At 34.7% G+C, this 23,097-nt stretch overlaps 1 protein-coding gene and 1 long non-coding RNA gene across 5 annotated transcripts in view; one reads left to right on the top strand and one right to left on the bottom strand.

Moving 5' to 3' along the window:
* Window positions 1-744: 744 nt before the first annotated feature.
* Window positions 745-19,812, top strand: LOC138706302 (uncharacterized). Of its 2 annotated transcripts, none has more exons than XR_011333951.1 (4): window positions 745-962; window positions 6,962-7,089; window positions 10,014-10,299; window positions 19,311-19,812. It is a non-coding gene; the product is annotated as an uncharacterized lncRNA (long non-coding RNA). The 2 variants fall into 2 exon arrangements; XR_011333953.1 differs by lacking the exon at window positions 19,311-19,812 and adding an exon at window positions 15,650-18,013.
* The window catches only part of ND-75 (NADH dehydrogenase (ubiquinone) 75 kDa subunit), a 38,924-nt gene continuing 23,052 nt past the window's right edge, over window positions 7,226-23,097 (bottom strand). For all 3 annotated transcript variants that reach the window (XM_069835414.1, XM_069835413.1, XM_069835415.1), the window contains exons 9-14: window positions 21,353-21,504; window positions 20,124-20,300; window positions 18,010-18,199; window positions 15,217-15,392; window positions 10,741-10,875; window positions 7,226-8,132 (exon numbers count right to left, since the gene is read on the bottom strand). In XM_069835414.1, the coding sequence (XP_069691515.1) occupies window positions 7,983-8,132; window positions 10,741-10,875; window positions 15,217-15,392; window positions 18,010-18,199; window positions 20,124-20,300; window positions 21,353-21,504 (980 nt within the window). In that variant the 3' untranslated portion in view covers window positions 7,226-7,982. The remainder of the gene's footprint in view (window positions 8,133-10,740; window positions 10,876-15,216; window positions 15,393-18,009; window positions 18,200-20,123; window positions 20,301-21,352; window positions 21,505-23,097) is intronic.

Raw genomic sequence — 23,097 nt, 5'->3', positions numbered from 1 at the left:
TTTAATCTATCGTCAGAGTTGGACCATAGACTTGAGTTGGACACGCTACCGTCGTACCAACATAAGAAAATTGTACGTAATTTTTTGTAGGTTGGTAGATGTGCGTAAAAACATGTTTTTCACCTGGTGGCAAGAGTTTTGTATTAAATCAGAGCCTTCTTTAGTTACAAGCCGGGGCCATACGTCTGCAACACTGTAATTATCTGTCACCCGGAGGCTGACCGTACAGTACACGTGTTTGTGGTAATGCCGATTTCCAATGTAAATTAATGTTACAATATAAGTGTGTGTCGATGGAATTATGTTTGCGGTCGTACCAAACGTTAATTGTTGATGTATTATAAACTAAATGCGTGTTGGTGATAAAAAAAAAAAACAAGACAATAAATGAAAATAAAATGGTTGCAGTCTTTGGGAATTTTTACGGTTATGGATGACAAAGTAATTGACTATTCTATTAAATATTGTATAACCACATTTTTATATTCTTATTTGTGATTTGTGTGTATCAGAATTCTAGTCAAATTGTTGGGTCTCGCCTGCTATATCAATAAATTTACGCCGTTGGTCTTCAAAGTCATTGTAAACAGATGTTTTGTGATCCCATAAATGTTGCAGTTTTGTTGAAGATTCGGAATGCCTGCTATACGTCAGAACTACCTATAATTTGTACATGGATATAATCACTTTGTTGGTTTGGTCAATGTTACTTATGTCCCGCCCACTATAGAGACATAGGCCAATTTTAAACATATTTAGTATAACTTGTTGTTTCTTTGATAGGTTACGTTTGGTTAGTTTAGGTTTTTGTTATAGCTTACCTTGCATATACGATTATAGCGCAACATTGGCAGTGATAAAAGTGAAATATTCGTTCAGTGGGCGTTGGATACTCTACATTCACCCACTTGGTATTTACAGGATTTAAAGTCCACAGAGTTTACGTTAATTGATACATACATGTAGGCCTACTTAATAGATAATGTGTTTTGTTACGTATTATGTTGAAGGGATGTGTTTTCATTTTTTCTTCATAGATTGTTTTACTTGGCTTAACTGTATTTACATCCTCATACTTTTATTATAATAGGAATGTCAATAGTTTCTTCTGTTTACATTTTATTTTAGGCCTATTTGCATAATTCACATTCTTAGCTTGTTTTCTGTAGTTATATTTATTTAAAATTATATTTTAAAAAGTTTATAACAAATAATTTAGGATAACAGTATTGTTATGGTGACTGGCCAGGTTCAAACTAAAACTGGCTTCCTGGACATCTGAAATATTTATAGAAAAGCACGACATAATCACATGAAATTAAAATGCATATGATATCCTACACCTTTCATGTCAGAGGTGAAACAACATTAAGCGGCAAAACATTGTCAATTTACTAGCCACATAATGGTTAATTGATTGGAATAGGGTATTGCGAAAGTACGTCATTATTTTATTTATTTTTGGTACAAGTAACATTTCTTTAAGTATTTATTTATTTTCCCTTGTACCATCAATAAAAAAAACAAGTATGTTTTTATTTTTTTTAAATTATATGTGTAGTTGCTACGACACATAAGCACACAGCACTTTCTAGGCATCTGAAATATTTGTAGAAAAACACGATAGATAATCGCAGAAGATAATATTAAAATATATCCTAAACCTTTCACAGATGAAACACCATTAAGTCGCAAAACATTGTCAATTTGCTAGCCACAAATTTGTTAACTGAATGGAACTTAAGAATACTGCGTAGGAACTTACGTCTTTATTGCATTATTGATTTTATTATTTTAGGTGCAAGGAATATATTTTTTTTATTTATTTATTTACCTTCGTACTATCAATGAAAACGTGTTTTTTTGTAATTATTTTAAGTGGCAGCCTTTGTATGTAAGTAGCCTACTTATGCCGTATTCTGAAGTATAGCTAATTGATTGCAATAAAACACTATTTTCGAACCCGTAATAATTTACATCATTACTCTGAATCTTGATCTTACCTTTGTGCATGAAGTAATATTGAAAAAATACGCGTTACGTATAACGAAAGCAATGAGCAAACGCAATATCACTCTAAAATCTCCCGCCTCCACTCTGCGTTGCCAAACCTACCCATGCCCCGGCTTGTAACTAAAGAAGGCTCTGTATTAAATTGATGCATAATTCGCGAGCGCATTGCTTAATTAGCATATCTACGAGGTTTCACACTCCTACCAGTCTAGTATTTACAGACATGAAGCTTGAGTTGTTGAGGGTACTAGGAACAATACACAGTGCCGGTACTATTTCGCATTGTCTGTAATGAGGCGATAGTAGGGATCCTAGTGGTTAGCAACTATGTATGGATGCATATTTACTACGTGTTGAGCTTCGTGACTGTATATACTAGACTGTGCTCCTACGATCATTACAGTATGTGCTGTACCCGAGCCCCTACCACGCCGTAGCGGAGAAGTGAGAAATACGTTCCCAAATTGAAGCAGCATAAATCTGCCATTTGTTTGGTAGAAAACGCGCGAGATTTCGAAACCGCTATTTGAATACGTGTATTGCGCATCCTAAAGCTAAATGTTTTTGTGTAAAAGAACAATACTTCCTTTGCGAGATACCTTTAATACCGTGTTTCTGCTGTCAGCAGAGTTCTAGGTTTTCTGCGAGGGAAATCGGAATATCAGAAGCTAACTTAAGACTTATCAACATTTTACCATAAAATTTATAGCAGGTTTCTGCAAAGTAGTGTTTGCGTGCTTTTTAATGTAATAGGCCTATTCGCCTCCGTGATAAAGTACAAAGGACACACAGTGCAGTGAACACTATATTTTTTTCTTTTATTAACCACGAATATGTTTTAACCATTTGCTAATAAGTTAACTTTGCAACCGTTACTGCAACAGTTTCACTATTTGACAATGAATCCATGTTTAAATATAGTTCACTAAATTTTAAAACACAGCAATTGTATGTGTCTCTTGTTAGTGTAAAATACGATATCAAAACGCTATCTTTTTTGCCACTCAACGCACTCAAAGTACACAATATTTAATAATTGTGAGAGCAGCGACCAGGGACCGAAACGGATTAATCAACAATGCGGTAGAACTAGGAGAAGTAGGTATTATTTTGCGAGTTTAGTTGCCTTACGGCAATCAGCTGGGCTACCTCACAGACTTACTAAATATCCGTGGTAACTTCTATGTTTACAATGTTACCATTTGAAACAATATATAGGCCAAAATAAAAATATCGGATAATAGGAAATACCGACATAATTTGTTTAAATAATAATCTGTAAAATCGGGATTTTTGTCAATCCCGACTCGCTTTAATCGGGACTCAACCAGGAAATTGGGAGAATCCCGCCTAAATTGGGATACCCGGAAAGCCTGGCTGTCAGACTTGTATCATTTTCGTAGGAACTCTGAATGTGAATATTCTTAACCACGGTTAATAAAAGAATTAATGTCAACTTTTAAATTCAATCTATAGGTTAAACTGCTGCATGAAGTCAAAAAGCATTATTATTATTCTTATTATTATTATTAGTAGTAGTAGTAGTAGTAGTAACAGCAGCAGTAGTAGCATAAGAAAATGTTTAATTAATTCGCTAAGATACGATAATTACTTTCAATCAGTTATATTAAAAAAAATTTATAACTTATGCAGTTTCTGTAGCTTTAAATTCGGTGAATAATTATTCATGTATGCACTGAAAAAAGAACTGTTTGAAGAAAATGAATGATATGGAGTAGATGAAGGACAATAACAATGTATATGGTAATAGCATAGTTTGAAAGGTAAAAACTATCTTCGAAATGAGTTGAACACACTGAATGATTCATTGTAGGGTAGAAAATCTCTCTGCGGATTGCACCTATCCACTTTCGGTTAAGAGAATCTTTACTCAGAGGAAACTTGAAGTTTAAAGAGTCACATGACAAGTACAATAATTTGTCTTGTATAAAATAATATGGAGAAAAAATCGTCTTAGAAATGAAGGATTAACTAATCAGTGAAATATAACATTCCTTCCTACTTTATCTTTACACCCGTGTGCATTACTGCAATTAAAAGCAGCGCACGAAAGAACTGTACTTATTCAGCTCTAGCAAACAAATGGCTGCCCGCCGGCTGTTCAATTTGGGAGCATAACACTAGCGCCAGTGAGCGGTCTAGTGGTTATTTAGTAAGTCTATGGCTGTACCACGCTGAACACCGTCAGTTTAATTATAACCATCTCGTATATGTTTGGTGTCTCTTAGAAATCAGTCTGAATGAATAAATGAAAAAAAATCCTATTAACATTTAAAGTGGCCATGTTATGGACATAATCAAGCTTAGTTACCATTTGTTCACGTAGGCTTCCGCGGTTGGTGAACATGGTGTGTGGATAAGCTTCAGGGCTTCTACTGCGTTGTCTTGGTGTTATTGGCTGACGTTTCGACTGCTATGTTGTCCCCTTCATTCAGACCTCAACCGGATTGGACAATGTAGGACCAATCAGATGCCAGAAGGAGAACCTGCGACCTATCACAGCAAGTACTCCCCCCCCCCCATCGAGACTAATATAAGAGCTGGCAGACTATTTCCTTATCCAACAACTGCTCTGAAGATGGCCACAACACAGCAGTCGAAACGTCAGCCAATAACACCAAGACAACGCGGTAGAAGCCCTGAAGCTTATTCACACATTTAGTTACCATTTGTTTGACATGAAACAAAAGAAGACTGGAACAATTTGATACCGTAACCAAAGGCGTTATGTAGTTATTTGGCAACATATAGAGCAAACAGAAATACAAATGCATATTTGCAGTAATTTTTTGCATGAAAAGAAAATTATTAGTAGAACAACCCACATTATGCTTCATTTTTATAATTATGCTTTATCTTTTTTCAAATCATGCTTTATTTTAAATTTATTTTAACATAAATAATAAGTTAATGTCTTTTATACCAATAAACTTAAGTCAAATACTGTTTATGTATATCATCAAACTGAATTTTTTTTGTCACTAATGTTAGTTTGCAGAATAGGTATTAAGTTTGTAAAAGAATACACTGTAAGCAATCTAGTCATGAAATGAATGAAAATCTAGTCAACTTTTTATACTGTCACTCGCACTCTCCAGATGAACAACACCCTCTTGAAGTTGATTTTGATTAATTGCAAATTGTGAGATTTTAGATTTTCTTTTGTCAGACATGACTGTTTAGAATTCAAAATCCATTTGAGAGTAGAAAAGCTTCTCTCAAATGAAGCAGATGATGGAGGAGCCATAATTGTTTTCATTGCTAGCTTACTTTGGGATAGGCATCTTGGTGCAATGTTTCTGCCAGAAGGGTAAGGCAGAAGTTGAAGACAAATTTTCTCCATGTACCATTGCTGCATATGTTAATATTTCTTCCACTGGAACATCACTGGCAGAGAAACGTTTTAGTTCACCTGAAGTAAAAACCGAAGAAAATCTTCTCAAGAACAGCTAATGTTGGATCTAAATTCTTAACTTCCTTCCAGAAATTTAGAGCAGGATGACGTGCATTCATATATCCTGTCAATTTTTTACACATTGCACTGAACTTTGAACCATCTGAAGAACTGGTGGTAGAAGAAATCAGACCTTTGTTGCATCTTGATTATCTGATTCCAAAACCTGCATTTGATTGCAGAGTTCATCAGAAATTTTAGATTTAGCTCTGAGCTGAAGTACAAATTCTTTATTTTCAACCAGTAGCTTTAAGTTTGTTACAGCAGCACTGCCTTCACCATCTTCCAAAATAATCCACTGTTTGACTGCACTGAAATTGATACAATGATATTTTCCTGCCTTCAGCCATATCCCCCACCGAGTTATTACAGGAACTGGAGGTAGAACAAATGTTCCTGCTTCTTTTAGGCAGTCCAGCAATCTCTCCCTTCTGGCTGGAGTTTTCGCTAAAACAGCCTTAACAGCTGCAATGAATTCATCAGCAATTTTTAGTGAAAATCTAATCTCTTCAGCACAAGGTTGCAATACGTCAGCCCAACATATAGAATGTAAAATCTGTGGTGCAACTCCAGCCAGTTGCCTGCCAGCAGAAAGCATTTATGGTGCACTGTCTGATATTAAAACAATAAAATTGTTTCTGTGAACACCAATAAGATCTAGTGGATCAAGTATTAAATTTACTGTAACATTGGCATTGCAGTATTCAACAATTTTGGTTTTCACAAGACGGGGTTTTTTCATTCACAACACCCAGTGGAGCACAAGAACATTCACCACCTTATGTTTCTTTATATCTGTTGTTTCATCAACCACTAGATAGAATTTCACTCACATTTTGACTTAGTTTCCTGAAAGTCGTCTTCAGCACACTTTGCAAGATAGGCCTACCTTCTTAGAGTGGTTTCACTGGGAGCCGGCTGCATACATGTAGCTGTTGCTATCCACTGACGAAATCGTTGGTTACTAAAGACATGCAATGGAATACCATCAGAAGTGAATGCTTCCACAAGGGCTTTCGTATTATTCTTGAATTTTTCCATATGCTGCCATACTTGAGGTATCGTACTAGCTCGTATGCTGCTAGGACCACCTGTAGTTGAAACCTGTCCATCACTCTGTTTCCGAGAGCTATGCTTAAAACTTTCCACATGTTCTGCACAATGGATTTTTTTTTTTTTTTTTCGAAATTAATACACTCTGAACATAAAGTACACAAAAGTTTCCCTTTTTTCAGCCACAAAATTGTCTGTAGGAAACTCGCGAACCCTTTGTATTGCAGTTACAGATGTTTTCGGCATTTAATGTTGAAGTACACTTGCAACTTAAAAGAGTATCTACAATTGAGCCAGACCTCGCAAAGCAACATGAACCATCCCACTGATAACCTTACGGTGATTCTAAAAACCTGGTTTCATATTTCACAGCAAAGACATGATGTAACGTAAAATAACTCTGTATTTACATATTTTCAGATTATATTCAAAGCTAAAACTGAAGTATGAGCTTCAAGGGATCCATGACACTCAAGAGATTGGGAACTATGTCTTAAGGCATAAGTAATGCTCTATAGAAAGAACAAAAACAAAGTTTTAGCCCAAGGGTTAGTGTACAACTTTTACATTTAGGTTTTATGTTTATAACTGCCAGTATACATACCATTAGCTCAAACAGCAAGTCAAGATTCCACTTCAATACCTGTGAGGAAATTGATGGGATAATGAGAAAAACACAACAAATTTCGGACCTTAGTGTATTACTTTTTTATGGAACTATATACACAGTGTAAAATAGACGCGCACACACACGCCAGAAGAACTTTTCACCAGTTTGTTCCTTTCATCTACAATGTCAGACTTCTGCACAAATCACACACTTGACCCTGTTCAATACTCCCTCACAAAAGCTGAAGGTCGAAGAAGCAGGTTGTTATTGGGATACACGTATGGTTGAGTATATACTTCAATAAAGTAGCAGTCATTGCTTATATGTAATTTGCAGTCCACATCATGACTAAACAAGCAGGACAGAGTTAAGATTTCATAAAGGAGTGAAAATTGGTTGTGAGATTAGCATCTTGAAGAACTGGTATTTTATGCAAGAAATAAAAGATAGTTGAATTAACTGCGCAGCTTTAAAAACTACCAAAGTAATGGACATTTTCTTAAAATTACATTTCACTTTGTGAAAGAAATTAAGTTTTCTTCAATAATTACTTCCATTTCTTTGATATGGGATGCTTAAAGCAAATGGAGTATAATGCACAAAGCACTGAGATCAACTACAGTCCAAGATAAATAGGACTTAATTAAGTTATTATAATTGACTATACTGCACTGTGAATATTTACTTCCACCTGGACACAGATAATCTGTCCACAAAATACTACAAAATAACCAAGCAACGTGATCCCTTGGATATTTATATGTGAATTAACAACAACAACTGGAGTAACTGGACAGCTGGGTCGTGTGAGAAATTAATTAAATTATCAACCTAATACTTGTTCTCCTTCTGCTTTCGTACAGCTTGGATGCACTTAGCCATTGTGGGTGATGCACGACTGATTGTATCTGTCATAAAAAAGTCCTCTAGCCCCTTCTGCTTCACGTCAAATGGACTCTGTGACAGCTTCTGTGTTACGTTCTGAAACAAAAAATAGAATCGTTCTTATAATAGCAGAATTAGGAGTTATCAACTAATGTGTTGTTGTTGTTTTCTAATGCCAGGCACTTGACAATGAAGTCATTTGACCTCTTGCACTCCAATATTTTTCAAAGATATTATCATGACCAGCCACTGAAGCACAAATTTTGAGATGTTATATCAACTAATGTTTGGTGCTAGATTTAAAAAGAGTAATATATCTTTTAATCAGACACCATACTTTCTGAAAAATGGCAATTAATGGAGATGACTGTTAAATTAAAGTGATGGAATTTTTAAATGAAAACTAAACTTGTCTTATCTGATCACAATATGAACTGTGCCATAATAAATATTCACAAGCGAACTTCGTAAGTCGAAACAGTAAGTAAACAATACAATCTGTTAGCCTGTTCAAAGAGTGGGTGAAGGAAGAATAATACTTACTTAGTTATGGCTTTTAAGGAACCCGGAGGTTCATTGCCGCCCTCACATAAACCCACCATCAGTCCCTATCCTGTGCAAGATTAACCCAGTCTCTATCATCATATCCCACCTCCCTCAAATCCATTTTAATATTATCCTCCCATCTATGTCTCGGCCTCCCAACTAACACTCTATATGCAATGAAGAAAAAATAATGCTGAAACTAATCAGGATGAGAAAAATAAATTGGCTGGGTCACTGCCTACTAATGGATGCACTGAAAGGAATGGTGAACGGGGAAAAGTTCGGGATAAAAGAAGATACCCTTTGACAGACAACATTAGGATATGGATCATATGCCGAAACTAAAAGGAAGGCAGAAAACAGGAAAGATTGGAGAATGTTACGTTTGCAGTGAAAGACCTACCCTTGGGCAAAAAATTATGAATGAAAGTATGTTCATATTTCTACTTTTTATTTTTTCGCCCCTTATTTATTTATTTTTTTTTTTTTTCATTTTCAGCAACTGAAAGCTCAGTAGGTGTAAACACTTTCCAAACAACAATATCCTTTGAATTAACAAACATTCTGTCAGTTTTAATGTCGCCTTACAGATGTGAAAAAATTTACAAATATGTCTGTTAGTAGGTAAAATACATTTAATATCCTCATATACAGTTGCAGGACAAAGTTTATACTGCAGTGTCAAAATCAATTAGGTACCATACATGGTAGCAGTAATTTAACGTCTGATTTAATGACATTTCTTAGAAAGAATCCTGACAGCTTCTGTAACTCGAAGCAGTGAAATTTTATATGAATTTCCTATGGACAGTAAAAACTGAAGGGGTTCATGCCAAGTCACTGAGTAGAGGTGAATCTATAAAAATTGTTTGGCTTCTGGAGATGACTACTGAAATGAAATGAGGATAGCTAAATAGATTTTAGAAACAGAAGATGATTGTATACTCAGGTGACCACTGACCAGTTATCAGACTATATTATATATTATATATCAGACTAGGTGATCCAGCCATTAGCTCTAAGTTTTCTGGTTTAAACCAGATCGAAAGTGATTCATTTTTTACTTTATGGTGCCATATTTCTAGTACTAGGGTGTTAGCGCCAATTTCAGGGATTCCTGCAGTTACTTTCTCCATAGAAGTTTCTTTTAAGGAATACCATGGCAAAGATGGTGCAGTTCTGTAAATTCCTGATATTAATTGCAGTGCTGATAAGGGATATGACTTTAGAAGAAATGGTAAAATTATGAGTTGTTTAGCTAATGGTACACTCTAGTGACAACAGAAAAATGTGACAATGTTGGTCCTTTGGAAGAAATAAGATTTATAAATTTGCTGGCAATTTCAATTTCTCATTCACAAAAAAACCTATCATAATCCTCATCTATTAATGTATCATGGTGTTCATGGTGTAATGAATTATGTTTTATAGGTGTTTCCGATTCAGAAATAGGATTCTTCATATTGCAAGTGAACACAGTCCAGGAAGATAATGGAAAACAATCAACTACATTAACTATGGATAAAATACTCTAAAACAGAACATTTTCACAGCATGTGCCAAATGATTGCTTATACTGAAGAGAAATATCGACTCTCCCTCATTCTATTGTCTTAAGTTATGTAATAATTTTCCATGGACAAAATTAGGACTGCTGGCGACTTCCAAAGAATCAAAGGTGATGGAAACTTGTTGCACTAAGGGGCAAAAAAGGCAGGTGAGTGAAGTAATCACACTTCCTGTGTCTACTGTATTCACTATTTCATCATAGTTCTGTCAGACCAATTCCATGAGATCCCTATGGCGAATGTTTCACTGAATAAGTAATCATGAAATTCCTACACTCAGCACCAATATTATAGCCATGTCGCTGTTATTTCTGGCAGCTCGGCTACATTTAAATGCACGCATCTTGTCATTGGCCACTGATGATGTTATGTACTTCCACTGCTGCCACATTTAGTAAAGAGCTGTTAATTAATATAATGTCCTGCTCAGCAGCAAGCAGGTATACAGAATGTGCAACAATGCAGCCAGGTTAAGATGTAAACAATAATTAACCAGAAGTAACAGCGACGTGGCTATAGTGTCATGGGCATGGCCAAATGATTATGTCGTCTATTGTTAAATAATAAGGTGTTAACATGCTGCTATGCACCTGAGCTAAGTCTGCAGCCTGTTTGAAGTAATTTGCCTCCTCCACCTCTCCATAACGTGTCAAGTTGGGTGAAACTTCCTCCAGACGTTGTCGCACTTCATGTAGTGTATCATATGGCAACTTGTGTCCTACAATCTGTAAGCAAAGGAGAAAAAAAAACATGACACATGTAGCTAATCGAGTTCCATAATTCAAACTTGAGTTTCTGGATACAAAACTCGGGGTGAGAGGAACTCCTGAATACAGCTTCCACTAGATGAGAAAGTAAAGCAACCTGTTCCATATAGTAAAGCTGAAACGTGTAAAAGGCACTTTGTTCATAAATGAAGATGAGTAAACGCATAATTCCATCTCCAAGTCCACAATTATTTTATTCTAAAATCTTGGTAATAGAGGTCAAAATAAAAATGAATGCCGAGATCTGACAGAGAAGAATGAGAGCATACCGATTTAAAATACAGACGTGGTCAAATTATTAGCAAAACTGACGATTTTTATGGTATAATTTTACAAAATTTGACTTTTCAATTTTGACTGCTGTTGACATTTTTACATATTTCTGAGTACTATAATTATAAAAATGTCAACTGCAGTCAAAATTGAGAAGTCAAATTTTGTAAAATTATACCACGAAAATTGTTAGTTTTGCTAATAATTTGTCCACATATGTAATATTAATTCAAAGAAATACTAGTTAGCAAATGTTTGGCATGGGACATTTATAAAATCAACGTTCTCTCCTTTCCAAAAAGGTATGAAAGAAAAAAAAAAACACTATAAGAACATTTGCAAAATAAACACACGGCATGAGTACTTGTGGGGCATATTAATTTTTTCATTCAATATAAATGTTGGTGTGTTGGTAGATAATGAACAGTAGAGGGGAATGTAAATTCAACACTTCTATCTAGGTTTTGAAGAATAAGATTCATGACAAAAGTTGGAGATCAACATTGTCTCATAAGTAGGCAGTGGAAGTTGATACAAATTCATATCTTTTAATTGAATGTTCATGGATCTAAAAACTTTCATGTACCTTTGCTGATCATGTTTTTATATTTTGAGGATTTCTGACATAAATGCATATTTTATTGTTTTGTATCTTCAAGAAATTATACAGTACATAGCATTTGTATTGTTTTATCAACTTTTATCATCTCTAAATTCTTATGAGAAATCTTTTTTCTATAATTATTATTGTTAACACTTTATAACAACGGATTAGTATGTGAAAGATGGATGTGTTCTAAACTTGTAGCAATTCCCAGATTTAACTTTTTATTTGTTAATTTCCAGTCAATAATTGTAATCTGACACTGGTCGTTTCTAAGTAGCTCAAGCAGAAGTTGGCATATACAGTACTGTATAAAAAAAGAAGTAAATTATCACTTTAACAGTCGTTTATTCATTTTATTTTGACTGCCGCTTTACCAACATGGCAGGGTTGATACGCTTGGATAAATATGTGATTTCTATGTTGCTTTACATCATTAAAGTGTGCTAAAAGTGAAGCATTAACAATTAATGTTCTCTGAAGAAAACTTTAAAATGCCAAAAGGAAAACCAAGTAGGAATAACTTACTATCGATATAATAATAATCGTGATTTAAAATATAATTAAAATACAATAAATAATTATAACAGTTGAAGACCTTAAATTCTAAATGTGCTAAAGTGCCAATTTTTAAAATTTCATTTTATTCAATCTAAGGAAGGGCATCCATATGAGAATATCATACTAAATTGTCTTTGTCATAGCTCAACTGTGACTCATTCATGCGCCAAAAGACGATGTTGTAGATATCTCAACATGCATTGCGCAGTGTGTTTTTCATCAATATCTCAGAAAGTTGTTTTTGGCACTTAGCACATTTAGAATGTTAGATTCTCAGTTGTATGAAGACAATTTTTTCATCAAGACTTCTTTAATTAGACATGTTTCGTGGTTACTGCTTCCCCAACATCAGTAATTAACAGCGATTTCGTAAATCGTGATATAAATTGACTAATGCTTCTTCACTAGTCATATCTCACAAATAAATATGCAATGTGGTCACTATTTAACAGTGTTCATGAATTTAAATTAAAATGTAATAAATAATTAAAACAGTTTTATTAACACAATTTTTTCATCAAGGCTTCTTTAATTAGACATGTTTCGGGGTTACTGCTTCCCCATCATCAGTAATTAACAGTTAGAGGGGAATGTAAATTCAACACTTCATACCTAGGTTTTGAAGTCTCATAAAAGGGAAATAGAATGCTTCTTACGAAAAATAAGTAAGAGGAAGTACAGTTGTTTGATTATAATATACCAGTCAAGGCTTTATTTCACATGTAAGTCGCATAATTAAAGCTTAAGTCACTCAATTTTTACGTGGTAGCTCATGACATGAAGTAAAATAATACTTGTTCTACGCAAAACTTGGTTAAATACCTGAAATTTGAAGAGTTCGTTTGGTTAGGAAAAGTAATTATTCGACTTTAACGAATTTATGTTCAATATTTTTCTTCTTTCATTCTTGATATAGTATTCTTTACAATAATTTCAAAACCATTCCATTGTTGATTAATTCTTTGAATTTCCAACTGTTTCCAACATTTATCATTGCATTTCATTGTTTGTATTTTATTATTATTATTACTTGAAATGAATTAATACACAAGTTAAATATTTAAAAACGGCCGTCTGTGATTGTTAAATTATGAAATCTTAAGTTATTTTATTAGTAATTTATGAAGTTCAGATGCGAAAAGGATAAAGTGAGGCCGAATATAGAAAAACAGTCAAAACTTAAAATAATTAGAAAAGAAACAAAAAATGCTTAGGTAATAAGACACAAATCGAGTTGCTAAAAATGAAACTGAGGTATCCTCTCAAAACCGATGTGAATACATCTTCAGTGTTGTGCGATAAGACTTCTAAACTAACAATAAGTATGATAGTCAACACCCATAATGTGATGAGTGTGGAAATGAAATAAGTAAAATTAGTGATGATTCAATATTTAGAAGATTTCAGATTCCACAAAAAGCAGGACGGTGATTGCTGAATACACTGTATTACATAATTGACATTTAAAGTTATATTTAATTTTATTTCTAGTGTATCATCTCCTTCTTTTTACTAATTAATTCTATTCAAATTATTGATTATTCAATTATTCTGTCTTCGTTTCGACTAATTTTTCGGTATTTCGTTATTTATGTAGAGAGGGAAGCATTCTTTTAGTTGCCCGGGGCAGCAAAAATTATAAATACAGCCCTGCATCAACTTTATTGAACTGTATTGGGACTAAGAATTTTTTCGAAAAAAATCATGGAACTCAGCTGTTTCGAATAAATACATCAAACTTGTATACGAATCCCCTGTTGTCAGATATTGAAGTGTTAGTGCTAGTCTTTCATGAACAGGTATTGCTTCTCACCAGTCTTTGTCTTTCTTGCAAATGTTTGGCTTATTTTGCATAGTAGCATTTCAAAGTCTGTTGCTGAAATTCGACAGAAGTTTCAAAACTATCCAACTGAATTTAATGTAAATCATTAAACAAGTCAATGCTTCTATTCCATACCGACTGAGATGTCCGTATAGTGAAATCTGTCACCATCGTCTTTTATTTTCCAACTTTATTTATTTTGGACTGCTTATAACAACAGCTGCATTAGCCATAATAAATCTTCGTCTGTCATTATTGCAGATAACCAGCAAGCGCGGATGTTATCTAACAATTTGCTGGTTATTCGTTTGTTGCTCCAAACAGCAAAGGTTTGCTTCGTCATTTGTTCGGTACATGTGTACACACTTTAAGAAAAACATTAGTTTCTGTTTAGTCTAAGATGCTTAGAAATTTGGGTACTGCATTTTTCGTACCTATACATTACTGAAAAGAAACGTTTTCATTTAAAAATGTATTTCGTGAAATCACTAATTCAATCCATTTGAAAATAACTATAATGGTAAAAAGAAACATAAAATGAATAGTGCCATGTAATGGCAATTTTTTATTTTAATATCTTCACTTGAATACAAGAGTTATTCAGAAATGATGAGATGCTGATGCAGCAATATGGAACAGTGATGGAATCAAAACGACAGCAAAAACTAAGGTACTAAGAGAAAATGTGCCCCACAGCTATTCTATTTGCAATAAATCTCACAGAATCTGAATGTATAGGATTTAAATTTCGTGTCCTTTTGGAAAGAAGTTGTCATAATAAGCTCAATTTAACTCAGGACCTGTAAATCGCATGTATTTTCCCATTACATATTTCCACAGAATTACTATAAAATAATGTTCCACAGAAATGTGCATCAAATGATACATGTAGATAGCATACAACCAAAAGTTCACCAAAGACATTCTCCCAAGAAAATCAACTTTTTCTCTGAAAGACTACAGAATCTATCCACAAAAGTTCCTTCATATATGGTCACTACACTGGCACAATGTGAATATTATAAGATGTACTATTTACCTCTGAAAGTGCTCTGATAATTTTCCAGTCCTCCCTTGCTAGGCCTGGGGGCGTGACAGCCACCAGGGTCTGTTGAGCTCTTCCCTCTGTGTTTACATAAGAAGCCTGCTTTTCAGTGTATGCTGCTCCAGGCAGCACAGCATCTGCCATAGCTGCTCCAACATCTCCATGATGACCTGCAACACATACCTCACTACTCACCCCTTGCCTTGAGCATTAAGCTTCTCTTATTTGCTGTCAATTATATAATATTCTCGTGACAGGATAGGCAGAGATGCAGACATACGAGCAGATACAATGAGACATTGCCCACACAATCTCATTTCATGACGCCAATAAAGAATCACATCTACAATCATATTCGTGAGCAGCACACGCGCATGCACACACAACTCTTTCCCCTGCCTTCTTATTTCTCTTGGTCTGTTTCCAGAATTGAAGACCTCCCTGAAAAAAGGAGTTCCTGGAGAAAACACCTGTGTTACCTGGACCATGGGCTTGCCCAACACAAGTTATAAATTGGGGGAACACTGGAGATTGAACCTGGGTCCACAGGATTATAAGTCCAGTACTCTAGCCACTAGACCTAATGGCTGCGAATAATAATAATAATAATAATAATAATAATAATAATAATAATAATAACTTACTTACATTTACTTACAAATGGCTTTTAAGGAATCCGAAGGTTCATTGCCACCCTCACATAAGCCCGCCATCGGTCCCTATCCTGTGCAAGATTAATCCAGTCTCTATCATCATATCCCACCTCCCTCAAATCCATTTTAATATTATCCTCCCATCTACGTCTCGGCCTCCCCAAAGGTATTTTTCCCTCCGGTCTCCCAACTAACACTCTATATGCATTTCTGGATTCGCCCATACGTGCTACATGTCCTGCCCATCTCAAACGTCTGGATTTAATGTTCCTAATTATGTCAGGTGAAGAATACAATGCATGCAGTTCTGCGTTGTGTAACTTTCTCCATTCTCCTGTAACTTCATCCCTCTTAACCCGAAATATTTTCCTAAGAACCTTATTCTCAAACTCCCTTAACCTATGTTCCTCTCTCAGAGTGAGAGTCCAAGTTTCACAACCATACAAAACAACCAGTAATGTAACTGTTTTATAAATTCTTTCAGATTTTTTGACAGCAGACTAGATGATAAAAGCTTCTCAACTGAATAATAACAGGCATTTCCCATATTTATTCTGCATTTAATTTCCTCCCGAGTGTCATTTATATTTGTTACAGTTGCTCCAAGATATTTTAATTTTTCCACCCCTTCGAAGGATAAATCTCCAATTTTTATATTTCCATTTCGTACAATATTCTCGTCCTGAGACATAATCATATACTTTGTCTTTTCAGGATTTACTTCCAAACTGATCGCTTTACTTGCTTCAAGTAAAATTTCCGTGTTTTCCCTAATCGTTTGTGGGTTTTCTCCTAACATATTCACGTCATCTGCATAGATAAGAAGCTGATGTAACCCGTTCAATTCCAAACCCTCTGTGTTATCCTGAACTTTCCTAATGGCATATTCTAAAGCGAAGTTAAAAAGTAAAGGTGCTAGTGCATCTCCCTGCTTTAGCCCGCAGTGAATTGGAAAATCATCAGACAGAAACTGACCTATACGGACTCTGCTGTAAGTTTCACTAAGACACATTTTAATTAATCAAACTAGTTTCTTGGGAATACCAAATTCAATAAGAATATCATATAATACTTCCCTCTTAACCGAGTCATACGCCTTTTTGAAATCTATGAATAACTGATGTACTGTACCATTATACTCCCATTTTTTCTCCATTATCTGTCGAATACAAAAAATCTGATCAATAGTCGATCTATTATGCCTAAAACCACACTGATGATCCCCAATAATTTCATCTACGTACGGAGTTAATCTTCTCAAAAGAATATTGGATAAAATTTTGTACGCCGTCAACAGTAATAATAATAATAATAATAATTTTTTATTATTAAACCTGAATCACGTAAAGTGACGTGGGTAGGCAATGGATGCATACATTTATTATTATTTCACTTGATAATTAGTAATTATTGGACACCAGTATTTCTAGTGTGCACAACTGACCTCAACAATCCAACATTACACTGCAAGTCTGGTAGGTATATGTAACACAGCTGTGTCTGGCAAGTAATACAGAGTGACATCAGTTCATCAGATAGTCAATTTTGTAATTTGAAAACACTTCCATATTTTATGACGCAGTTTTCAATGCTGCCATGCTATATTATCCTCTATGTTATATTATAAAAAAAAAAAAAAATTGGTTGGTACGCCTTTAATGAGAAGTTATAGGTCAAAATTCTAATTTTAACCCTTTGCAGCACAGTAAGCCAAAAAAAAAAAAGTAATTTTTTATGTTTGTTATAACATGGATCATAACAAAGCTTCGATCAATTTTTTTCAAAATTTTAACTCTGCACACAATTTCAAAAAAAATTATGGTCACTCTGAGCAACCACTATGCCACAGTAGTAAGGATTTTGATATAATTGTAGAGAAAGGAAGAAAACTGTGGTTTTTCTGAAAAAATGAAAGAAGGAAAAATGGGAAGAGAAGAAAGAAAAAAATAAGGAAGAAAGAATATCTGCATTGTTAAACATGTCTGTTGTACAAAGACCACTAACTGACCCATATTCACAACATGCAAGTTACTCACACAAAAAGAATGATTGAGATGCATATTGAAGTTTTACTTCATAGCTCTGAGACAATATAATCTTGTCAGTTCACCAAACATGACACATAACACAATACCTTGATAGATGATGAAAGCATCTTTGGGTAAGTCTGCTCTGGTAATAGTGCCTTCATCAGCTCCTAGCAGATACAACACCTTGGGGCTGGAGTTCCTTATATCAGCGACTCCCATCTTGTATCCCAGGTCCAATGCAGCCACCTGTGAGGCTACACGATGAAGTACATTCAGCACTTTCCATCCGTCACCCTATAAATAAGCACCAACATCAAATGCAGTTTACTATTACAATTCTCTAACAGGATAACTTAAGAACGATAACTGGTCAGATTCAAATTTAACTATAGCCAGTCAATTATTATGGTATATACCCAAAAGAAGGAAATTGTTTTTATGCATAACAAGTTCGAGATAAAATGCTGATCATTATATCTAGGTTAGTGGCTTCATATCTAGTCAAATTGAATGAATCATTAAGGATAACAAAAATCACCTCAGCTTTCTTCAGAAGGGGGATTCCACCTAGTTGATTTATAACATGTAATTAAAACATGGCCCCAGATAATAGAGCTTCATATAAAATATATTTGCCATTTCCAGCTCATGTCAGAATTTGACTATATATCCTTCTCAATGTAGTACAAGCTGCATCCACAAAATAACTTTCCCACTCATCTCACAGCTAGCAAACCATATGTTGTGCGAAGCGACTGCGTGTACGTGATAGAGTTATGTCCTAGCATGGCGCATGCGCTAGTGGAACTTCCTGAGTGCTCTCAGTAGCTTCGTTGCATTGGTTGAAGATGGACGTTCCTATTCCAGCTCCTGCCACGTGAAGTTTGGTCAGTGATAAAGTTTTTGAATGCACAGGGCATAGCGCCGACTGAAATTGATTGTCGGCTGTGCCAGGTCTATGGTCCTAACGTCATGAGCTCCACAAGGTCGTCTGTGATGATAGTTGGCCTCCCACTGCGCTCCTCGTCATGCACATTTTGGCATCCTGCTGAAAATGTCTACAGCAGCAACGCACCATCTGCTTGCCCATAGACCTGGCACAGCTGACGATTAATTTCAATCAGCGCTATGCCCTGTGCATTCAAAAACTTTATCACTGACTGCACTTCATGCAATGGGAGCTGGAATAGGAACGTCCATCTTCAACCAATGCAACGAAGCTACTGAGAGCACTCAGGAAGTTTCGCTAGCGCATGCGCCATGCCAGGACATTACTCTATCACATACACGCAGTCGCTTTGCGCAACATATGGTCTGCTAGCTGTGGAACGAGTGGGAAAGTTACTTTATGGACGCGCCTCATACATGTTTCTTGTATTAGAATTAATTCATTTTGTTCTTTTAGATCAGCTATTTCCATGCAAATGATCTGCTGGTGTGCCACGAAAAAAATGAAAATAGTAAAGGTTGTCACAGCAAAAATTGTAAAAATAAAAGTGAAAAGATTAATAAAGAAAGTGAGTCCACAAAAGTCAACTTTCAGCGAATGTGGCACAAGTCAACATACAGTAAATACAGTGTAGGTGTACGAGTGACACAGAAGAGACATGCAGCAGTGTTGCCAGATCAATAAATTAGAATATCGTACTGAACTTAAAAATATTGTATTTTACTTGTCCTTATGGGAGGGGGAGAGAAGAAAAAATCGTACATTAAATACCTTGGCAAAACATGTAATAATATTGTATTTTTTTGTTAATATTTCTTAAATAACAAATTAAGAAAACAGGCATAATATCATAATTACTACACTAATATAATATTGTACTGTAATAAATTTCTGTAATTAAATTTTACATTTCTATCATACACTTCAAATAGAAATACAAAAAAGTGTGTTAGTTCTATTTGTGAATAATGTGTATTTTGTTTCGGTGCTCCTCAACCTTTTTTGACCCATGCATCCTTTCACCATTCATCACACTGCCATTCCCCTCTATGTTTACTAAAAATAATGCATATAAAATTGAAAATATTTTATTTTATATATTAATGGATATACATTTATCTCATTTATTTGTATTTTAGTAGTACTCATTCTTTCCTAAAACCCTCAAAATTCCCTCTGATTGGGAACCAGTGGTTTAGATTATATGAGTACGTAATGGGATTTTAAATTACATCTTTAGTGTGCCACATCTTAGATACATTTACTTACTCCAGCTTTGGCAGACGCAATCTTCTGAGCAAGTGACAAAATGGCGGCTCCATCTTCTCTCTCAAGTTGATCAGAACCCAGCACAAGCATTGGACGTTTTGCTGCAGCCCACTTCTTTGCAAATGGATGATTGCCTCTGGCCAAACTTTCTAAAATGTCAGTGCTGTCACCTAGGTGCTGCAAAAATTATACATTAAAAGAGAGTTCACTTACTTCCAATTCAGGCACTGCCTCAACTAGTCATTAGAAGAAGTGAAGAATATTCTAAAAATCTATTGAAAAAAAAAAAGGATCTGAGACAGGCTGGTCGTGAGGGTGTGACCTGAATTGATGTTGCTTAATACAATATAGAGTGCAATGCTAGCCAAAGATGAAATCCTATATGCGTAAGTGTAGTTGTGTGGGTAGTAAAGAGGAAATTAAAGAGATAGTTTGTGAACATATGAAATGGACTGCTGGGATATAATATTATGATGACTGACTTGCGAGAACAACAGGGTTAGATATTCAGTGTCAGAAGTTTCACTGCCTAAAAGTTCCTGGAATATTTTGCAGTAATACTGACTTCATATTTTTAACATATTGCTGTCCTCTTCCCAAACGAAAAATAGAAAGGAAGAAAAAAGAGGAAAGAAATGAAGAAGAAAAAAATGAGAAAGAAAGAAAATAGGAAACAAGGGAAGGAAAGATGTTGAAAGAGAATTAAGGAAGAATGGATAAAAGGAATTCAGAAAGAAAGAGATGAGAGAATAAAAAGAAAGAAATAAAGGAGGAAAGAATGGGAGGCAAAGAAAGAAAGCAAGGCCAAAAAAGAAGATGAAAAATAATGAATAAATAAAATAAACAATTTAAGATTTAACGTGAGAAACGAAAAAAAGGAAGAAAAGTTAATACGAAAAAATTACGAAAGGAAAGAAAAACTGGAAGAAAATATAACAACAGCAAGAAAAATAGAAGAACAAAAAGAAAAATACGTTGAAGGAGAGAATTAAAGAAACGAATGTATTAAAGCAAAAAAGCAAATATGAAAGAAGAAATATGACACACACTCTTCTTATTGAAAATACCAACTTATTTTGTTAGGTTCACTAAATCCTTATTCCTAAGATAATTATATAAATTTTTATGGTACATTAGCAAGGTGTTACTGTCTCAATAATGTCGAGATAAATCACTTCACATCACACTATTTGAAGACCTAACCATGGGCAAATAAGTATTACACTTACTTCGTAATCATATGTTAGATCAATCTTGGGACCAACCACAGCAACCTCCAGATCATTATGCAGATAACACTTGCGTATACGAGAATTTAGCAGAGGCGCCTCAAACCTTGTGTTTGTCCCTATTAACAGAACCAAATCTGCTTCCTCAACACCTGTCAACAGAAAATAAAACCACTTACATTAGTCTGGAACAATTTCTTTATATTACAAGCATAATAAGGACGCATAGACAGTTAAACAGCAATAGCTACCAAAGACACAGATTCAAATCCTGCCAAGTGTAAGTTTTTGCAGGGCACTCCCGTTTTCCCTGCAATAATTGTGCTATTACATCACTAATAGTCACAATTCTTGATGCAAGGTAAATTCATCTCTTCATGTGATATACCCTATTCCTAACGAATTTCTACTTGATTACTTTAAAAATATATGGTTTCACAAAAACATCTATCTTACATTAAAGACTTCCAACAACAACACAACAGATATTATTACTTATGATGAACTCATTGAAGTATATAAACGTTTAAAAAACGGGAAAGCCCCAGGCGAAGATAATTTAAATTTCGAGCTTTTTAAATACGCTGGAGAAGAATTTACCTATAGATTTTTATATTTCTTAAACAATATATGGGCAGGATCACAACCCCCAGAAAGTTGGCAAAAAGCCATTGTAGTACCTATTTATAAGAAAGGAAACAAAAAATTATGTGAAAATTACAGGGGTATAAGTCTTCTCAATTCTGGATATAAGATCTATACAGCCATAATCAAAAATAAACTATCACATCTTTATGAAGACAAAATCATTGAAGAACAGAATGGATTCCGAAAAGGAAGATCATGTTGTGACAGCTATTTCACCATGAAGATTTTAATTGAAGAGCACAGAGAATTTAATATTCCAACCCACTTAGCTTTTATTGATTTCATAAAAGCTTTTGATAGAGTTGATAGAAATAAACTTTTAGAGATTTTACGCTATGATAATGTGCCAAACCAAATCATTCTCTCCATTTATAATTTATATCAACAAAATGAAATTGCCATAAGAACTGAACGCGGAACTACTAGCTGGACTTCCATCAACCAAGGTGTTAGACAAGGATGCGGTCTTTCCCCTCTGTTGTTTATTATATATATGAACCATATTTTATACATTTGGAGACAAAGTCATCATGCTGGAATTCAAATTAATCGAAACACAGTTCTAGATACATTAATGTTTGCAGACGATCAGGTTATTATTGCTCAAACAGAGGAAGCTTTACAAAGAGCCATTTATAATTTGCAAATAATCGCCTCAGAATTCAATATGGAAATCTCAAAAGAGAAAACGAAAGTCATGGCATTTTCGGGAGAGAACCCAATTCCAAGTAAGATCATGATAAATAATACTTTAATTGAACGTGTTAATTCATTTAACTATTTAGGTTATAACCTCTCTTACAACACTGATGAAGATATGTCAAACAAAATATCTAAATTTATAAAAATCACTGGCGTAATAAACACCGTCTTCAAATCATCCCATGTTCAGAAACATACAAGGCTAAAGGTATATAAAACACTAGCTCGACCGGTCCTCACTTACGGTAGCGAGGCATGGACAATGAGAAAAGCTGATGAGCAAAGGCTGACGACAGCTAAAATGAGGTTCATGCGATGAACAGCGGGATGCTCTTTGCTGGAACACCATAAAAATATGGACATATTGCAGGAACTAAACATGGATCCTATAGTTA

The sequence above is a fragment of the Periplaneta americana genome, chromosome 9, assembly GCF_040183065.1.
Source record: "Periplaneta americana isolate PAMFEO1 chromosome 9, P.americana_PAMFEO1_priV1, whole genome shotgun sequence".
NCBI classification, from domain to species: Eukaryota; Metazoa; Arthropoda; class Insecta; order Blattodea; family Blattidae; genus Periplaneta; species Periplaneta americana.
This window is presented reverse-complemented; position numbering and strand designations above follow the sequence as displayed.